This window comes from Amphibalanus amphitrite, unplaced genomic scaffold (assembly GCF_019059575.1).
Source record: "Amphibalanus amphitrite isolate SeventyFive unplaced genomic scaffold, NRLGWU_Aamphi_draft 001598F_arrow, whole genome shotgun sequence".
In the NCBI taxonomy this organism is placed as follows: Eukaryota; Metazoa; Arthropoda; class Thecostraca; order Balanomorpha; family Balanidae; genus Amphibalanus; species Amphibalanus amphitrite.
The window spans coordinates 86076-92719 of record NW_024883091.1 but is presented as its reverse complement, the minus strand read 5'-3'; the positions used below and the strand labels follow the sequence as shown (position 1 = coordinate 92719).

The 6644-nt window shown below is 50.6% G+C and overlaps 1 protein-coding gene across 2 annotated transcripts; it reads right to left on the bottom strand.

Moving 5' to 3' along the window:
* Nucleotides 1–1027: 1027 nt before the first annotated feature.
* LOC122374074 (microfibril-associated glycoprotein 4-like) lies at nt 1028–6267 on the bottom strand. 2 transcript variants are annotated; one of them, XM_043352597.1, is made up of 6 exons: nt 6131–6239; nt 4924–5076; nt 4396–4554; nt 3328–3430; nt 3077–3176; nt 1028–1928 (listed from the first exon to the last, which is right to left on the bottom strand). In XM_043352597.1, the coding sequence occupies exons 1-6, from the start codon at nt 6206–6208 to the stop codon at nt 1460–1462; spliced, it is 1062 nt and encodes a 353-aa protein (XP_043208532.1). In that variant the 5' UTR covers nt 6209–6239; the 3' UTR covers nt 1028–1459. The 2 variants fall into 2 exon arrangements, with proteins under 2 accessions (XP_043208532.1, XP_043208531.1); XM_043352596.1 differs by having other exon boundaries at nt 1035–1928; nt 4918–5076; nt 6131–6267.
* Between the last annotated feature and the right edge of the window lie 377 nt (nt 6268–6644).

The window sequence follows — 6644 nt, the reverse complement described above, 5'->3', positions numbered from 1 at the left end:
ATATTTATATGACGGAAGACCAAACTTAATCCTGAAGGCCAACAAACGGGATGAAAGATTAACCCTCGCATGTGTGCGGCGTTTGCCAGCTTCTAATGTGTAGGGGGGGGGGGGGTCGGTTGGACCCCCCCCCCCTTGCCGTTTGGCCCCTGATCGAGCTAGAGCTTCGCGGAAAAAACGAGCGTGTTGCCCGTGACGAGAGGAAGCCGATGATACCCAATTTTAAGGTCCTAGGTCATTGGTTGACCTTCCAGGTCAGGTCAATGACCCAAAGTCGGGAAAATCGGGACCTGTTAGAAAGTCGTAAAGTGTGGCTGCTAAGGGGTTTTTCGAGGTGCTGATCACGAATATCGTGTTAGTTTTGATCACAGATGATGTCTTGAAGCATTTAGACCAGGTCGGGTCAGGTCAGGTCAGGTCAACCAGTAGGCGTCGTGACGGGTATTCGTAGTACGTGTCAACCGCCTCTGACAGCTTCGTAACATGTTACGAAGTCACCAAAACTACTTCGTAAGTGTTCAAATGGTTGCCAAATTCGAATTCAGCTCCAAAAACTAGCCTAGAAACATGTAAAACTCGAAAAAGTGAACCGAGGTCACCCGAGGTCACCAAAGGTCAATGACCTGACCTGACCTTCAGGTGACCTTGACACACACGGGAGTAACATCAAATCACATGTTTGAACGTTTGAAACCACGAAAAGCTTGCAAACACGCGGCTAGTGCGAGCCGACATACGCGAAATCGCGATTCCGGCCAAACATGGTCTCGGAAAAGAGGTCACAGGTCAAAGGTCATTTGGGTCAGGGTCATGAAATTTTCAGGGTAGGTGTAAAATTGATCAATGCGAGGGTACTGAAAGTTTCGTCGCGATCGGCCGCTTTTTACGCGAGTTATTCGCGAAAAACCATGGGGGGGGTCCATCCGACCCTCCCCCCCTACACATGCGAGGGTTAAAGTACCTCAAGCGTAAATTTGCGTCAGTTGTCACAAACATATTTATATTATTATATGTCACATATTTACGGAGAGGCTTATTAAACAAGGATAAATACTCATACTATCGAACGAGTATTTATTATTCTGACGACAATATCTTGAGCAGACAACTATGTTTAATCATAACCAACTGATGTAACTACCATAGAAACTTGATGTAATGTTGCGTAGCTTAGAAATGATGCAACGATGGGGCAGCATCGCATGTCGCAACCACATATCTCCATAAAATGATGTTCTGTTCCCTGCAGCCATGCTGGAGGTCCGTCATTAGGGGCTAGTAAGCGTCTTGTCTATTGGCCTACCCCAGCAGATTCAGCATGTTCATCCACTTCCAGAAGTTTGCTCTTTGTAGCCCCTCCTCAGGGTTCAATAAGGGTCCTCAAAGGTTAGGGTGTAGTGATGTAGTTATAAGGGTCCAGTGAACCTCAGAGTCTGGGACCCCCAGTGTCCAGCGATCCTCATGGTCTGGTGAGGGTGTTGGCCGGCCCCATCAGCTCCGGCACATCCACCCGCTCCCCTGAGTCCCCACCCCTGCCCGCTCGGTTGGTTAGGATGAACGTGTCCTGTCCGATGGGTATGGGCGCGTCGCTCTGCGGCCGCAGCCTCATCTGGGTGCGCCGCAGTGAGTACTGGTACCCGGTCCACGTGTACCAGTTGACGCCGTCTGCGAAGCTGCGGTGTGCGCCGCCCAGGTACCAGCCGTTCAGGTTGGAGTCGTGACAGTTGCCGTACCACCAGGCGCCCTTGTAGAGGCGCGCGCAGCTGCGCTCGCTGTAGTTACCGCGCCGGCTGTCGTTGTCCACGTCGAAGGTGGAGAACGGCAGGCCGTTGTGGCTGAAGAGCGAGTCGCCGGCGTTGCCGTAGTAGAGGTTTTGGTGGTACAGGCGGTAGGCGTCCCGCTCGGGACCCAGCCGGAAACCGCGGTACCTGACGACGGTAAAAGCATTCAGCAGGGCAGGATTATGTTAATGGGTAAAGTGAAATTAATTGTGGTTTGAATGAGCTAATATGTACGACAGGTTTGCAAAGTATTCGGCCTAGGTATACCATCGGTAAGAGCACATGCATTATGTTTTGGCATGTAGTTCTATGTATGTATGTGTAGGTATTATGTTCTGTGTATCACCCGTTTTAATCTCCCGATTATTAGTGCGGCCTTGATTAGTGCACTGCTCAGTGCTCACTGCTCACCAAGACCACAAGACGTCCGACGCGTTAAGCTCTGTCCATCAACGATATCGGGCCATGCGTAATACCAACTGCGGGCTGAATCACCTCCAAACACCTGACTGACTCACACACACAGTGCAATTCCGAAAATGCAGCCAAGGAAGGACATACTTATACTAACTACTGCATCGCCCAAACAAGTGGCCACTTTCTGCGTCGCAGCTCCGCAAAGTTTGCAAGCCTGCCAGCGATAAATAAAGTTCGCATGGAAATAATAGGGACGCGTAATTTGCTTAGCCCGTGGTCAAGTGACTCATATTTGCGCAGTGCCACTGTGCAAACATAATTGATAAATGTGCGCAGTTGTGAATGCTGTTATCATTCCATAATTGTTTTGAAATCAAACAAAAATGATTGATTTAACGAAGCCTAATATTGCATCACAATCGTATTCAGGTGAAAGCAGAACGCTTGCGTGATTTTGTTTGAACAAGATATTTGCTAAAAGGAAATCGGCATAATCGTAAGTCGTAGGTACCTAATCGCAAAACCATGTAATACGCCTACCATGCTTATAAAAAAAATGTTGTGGGGTAGCGCAGAGTGTCTATATTCTATAGGGAAAGCGGCACATAATGTCTTTATAAAAAATATCTCAAGCTTCAAACGAAGGAAGTCAATTTACCAAGGTTCTGTGATGCTAGGTTTTGATCAAAACATCTGGAAACATGACACCCAAATATTGTGTCATGTCTGTGCCGTGTATGGTGCATTGCATTTTATTTCCAGGCTATCCTTGCGAAACGTTAATCCCCAATCTAACGTTGCGAAGCGTCTGCCCCGACCTGACCTGGCGAAACGTTAGTCCCCGACCTGACCTGGCAAAGCGTTTGACGCGACCTGACCTGGCGAAGCGTTTGTTTCCGGACCAGTCCTCCAGGTCGATGGCCAGTTCGAACTGCGTGCTGTTGTCAACGTTTGTCAGCGCCCAAATCAGAATGTTCCCTGACAGCAGACGGTGAAATAGGACCGTTTAACTTCATACAGGCGACGCATTATGCATTTATACACTGACCGCATCTCATATAAATGCAAACCTACATGGAAGGTTGAAAGATTACCTATTCAAACTTAGGAGGCGAGTATTTAAACTTACCGAGCCAGAACTCCCTGTCGAAGTCACCGAAGCCGACCTTGTAGTCCTCCCAGTTCCTGAAAAAGTTCTCATGGGGCTCCACGTCGTCCCTCACTTGAAAAACCTGCACGAAAATACGCACATACATACTTACACAAAATGTGTCCAGCTTTGCGGACAAGCATAACTCCGGTGGTCTGACAAAGCCATGTATAGTAGGTACTAAATATATGTGTTGAGAGGGGTGACTCGTACAACTTGCCACGTCCAATGCGTGGCGATTTCAGAAACAGCCGTTTTAGTTCAAACAGCCTGGTACATGACGTCTCTATCTCGGTCCAACCGGTCCCCGTCTGTCCCAGTACCGTCCCCCTGTCCCAGTTCCGTCCCCTTCTGTCCCAGTACCGTCCCCCTGTCCCAGTACCGTCCCCCTGTCCCAGTACCGTCCCCCTGTCCCAGTACCGTCCCTGCCTGTCCCAGTACCGTCTCCCTGTCCCAGTACGGGGACCCGCAGTTGCTACTGTACAGCGACCCTGAGTAAATTGTCCCAGCACCCTCACAGGGAACAACGATAAGCTGTCAGAGGGCACGTACAGAAAACCTCAGCTGTTCTTGTACAGGGACCGGCAGTCGATATCAATGTTATCGGTTGTTACTGGACAGGACAGACGGCTAGAGTTGGGGTTCGTGTACAGTAGCAACTGCGGGTCCCCGTACCGCCCCCCTGTCCCAGTACCGTCCCCTTCTGTCCCAGTACCGTCTCCCTGTCCCAGTACCGTCCCCCTGTCCCAGTACCGTCCCCCTGTCCCAGTACCGTCCCTGTCTGTCCCAGTACCGTCTCCCTCTGCCAGTACTGTTCCCCTGTCCCAATACTGTCCCTCTGGACTAGTACCGTTCTTCTGTCCCAGTACCGTCCCCCTGTCCCAATACTGTCCCTCTGGACTAGTACCGTCCCTCCGACCCAAATCATCCCCTGAACCAGTTACCTATTTTCCCACAGTTCCAGCCTTATCCCTTCATCACAGCACTGTCCCTCTGTCCCAGTACCGTCTCTGTGACCCAGCACTGTCCCTGAGTCCCAATACTGACCGTCCATCCGCCTCCCTCCGTCTCGAGGTCACAGTAGACCTTCCACGGCCCCTGGGCCAGGTTGGCGGGGTGCACCAGGTACACCCCCGACCGGTCAGCACCCTGAGTCAGCTGGATGTCGTGGCAGCTGGTGCCCACGTGGAACTGACGCGTGAAATCCTGGAAAAAGACGTATGTAGTGAAAGATCAGACAGTACTTGTATTGCAGCATTTTGTCAGTGAACGTTTACTGAACTGGCCTCGAAGGACAACAGCGGCAGGAGATCATGTGGCAAAGTCTATATGGAGCTAGCTGCCTTACCGAAATCCTTCTGGTCTGTGACCTAGAATCAATGGCCTCTATCTGACCTCGATCGACCCACCCGCTCCTTAGCCTCAAGTGATCGCGTGAACTTCCCGATCCATGGGACATCTCTGTCTGACTCGAGCACTCTCAATCCATGTCTTGGAAAATGCTGCTCTCTTCTAATAACACATTGACCCTCCTGACTGATCTCCCTGACCTGATGACCTATGACTAACCTTGACCTTTCTGGTCCGTGACCCTGAGCTGGCGACCTCTGCCGAGGGATCCAGTTGAGAGACAATCTGTCGCACTGTGCGCCGGACCATGTTCTGGATGTCCTGCATCTCAGCCGGTCCCGGGGCTGCCACGGACAGGGGGCTGCTGCCAGATGTGCCCTGGGGAACACATGTGGGGTCACATCACAACCCCGCAGCAATGCGCGAAGTGGTGCAGAAGTGTAGGCTTTATGTGGCGGGCCTATGAACCGACACGATTTGTGGTGCTAGCAGACGTGCCAGTTGGTAAGTACAGCCCATAATTATGATCAATATGTTCTCTTCAGTTAGAAAGATAAAAATGTGCCCTGTTACATAGGTACACCTAGCGAAATGGTGGACCTTTCACAGCATCATGAGATATTATTATATCATCCATGACCGCGTGTAACACACTCCATTCATTTTCAGATTCTGCATCAAACCCAATACTACATCAAATACAGCGCTCGACAAACTGGGAACCGTTCTGGATATTTACAAACCTTAGCCTGGGATCGGAAAAAATTGCAGCTTCACACGAGGGCCTACAGAGGGCTCAGACTACTTCCGGCAATGCAATCAGTCGCTTTTCTATTAAATTATCCAGGCAAATGATGTACCGCGTTTGAATGTAGCAGTATTGCAAAGCCAGCTAAATTACAGTGTGACTGCGAAATGTTTGCCAAGGCTGCCGCTTCCGGAGCTCACATATCACGCCAAGAAAATCCCCTTACGCCTTACGGGCACCAACAGCAGCATCAATTGTTTAAGCCAGCTTGGACTGGAGAGATCTCGTCACACCTTATGAATTTGCGAGGGGTTCAAAGACGCACCAGACTTGCGCCAACAGTGAATAGGGCGCCTAATTAGACAATTGTTGTACAGAAAAGGTCACAGTGTCTTCTTTTTAAATGCAGACATACATTGACAACTTATCTTTCACATGCTATGGCCCAAGGCTTTTATTTGCGAGCTATAAAGCTGATAGCCTCACGACAGGGAAGGTATGCTGCGCCGTTTTCTTGTATGCATTGCGGCACAGTCTATAAGTGTGGCGTTTCTCCATGCGCAGTGTGTGTATAACACCAGCTCAGGGCAGTTTCCAGCGTGAATGGGACACATCACCGTCCACATACTGTCAACAGTGACCCGACCCAGCCGAACCCCTGACCCACAGCACCCCGTAGCTCACCTCAGACGTATGCTGCCCGGCCGACCACCGACACAGCAGGCAGGCCAGCAGAGTGGCGAGCTCCCACCGCGCACACATTGCCCCAGCGTGGTGTCCGAGGCCGCTGCTGGGCCAGACTGAGCCAGACCGGAGCAGACTGAGACCTGGACGGGTTAGTGGGCCAGTCGGCGGGTCAGAGGTGGTGACCCGACCTGACCCCTGCACCTGTTCGGTGTCAGGAGCGACAGCCGACAGCGTCATATCAGCGGAAGTCAGGCTACTCATAATCAAACGGGCTTCCTGCTCTGACTGCAAGGAGCAAGCGATTTATTTGATTTTCACGGTGAAAGCAACAATTACGTAATTTATCATGCTGATCTGAGTTAAACTGCAGCTTTACAGCTACTTTTAGTTTTGAGGGGTTATCCATCATCATGAAGTTTTCATGAACGTTACAAAAATCTTGTAGCTCACCATATCGATCGGTATAGCTGCATTCCTCTCGAATGATGAATCCCAGTCCCCGGCTCCACGA

Coding starts and splice junctions, on each gene's coding strand:
- LOC122374074 (XM_043352596.1), bottom strand. CDS start 6,208: ATGTGTGCGCGGTGGGAGCTCGCCACTCTGCTGGCCTGCCTGCTGTGT. Junction 3,177..3,327: donor CGACAGGGAGTTCTGGCTCG/GTAAGTTTAAAT, acceptor GTCTGCTGTCAG/GGAACATTCTGATTTGGGCG. Junction 1,929..3,076: donor GGAAACAAACGCTTCGCCAG/GTCAGGTCGCGT, acceptor TACCGTCGTCAG/GTACCGCGGTTTCCGGCTGG.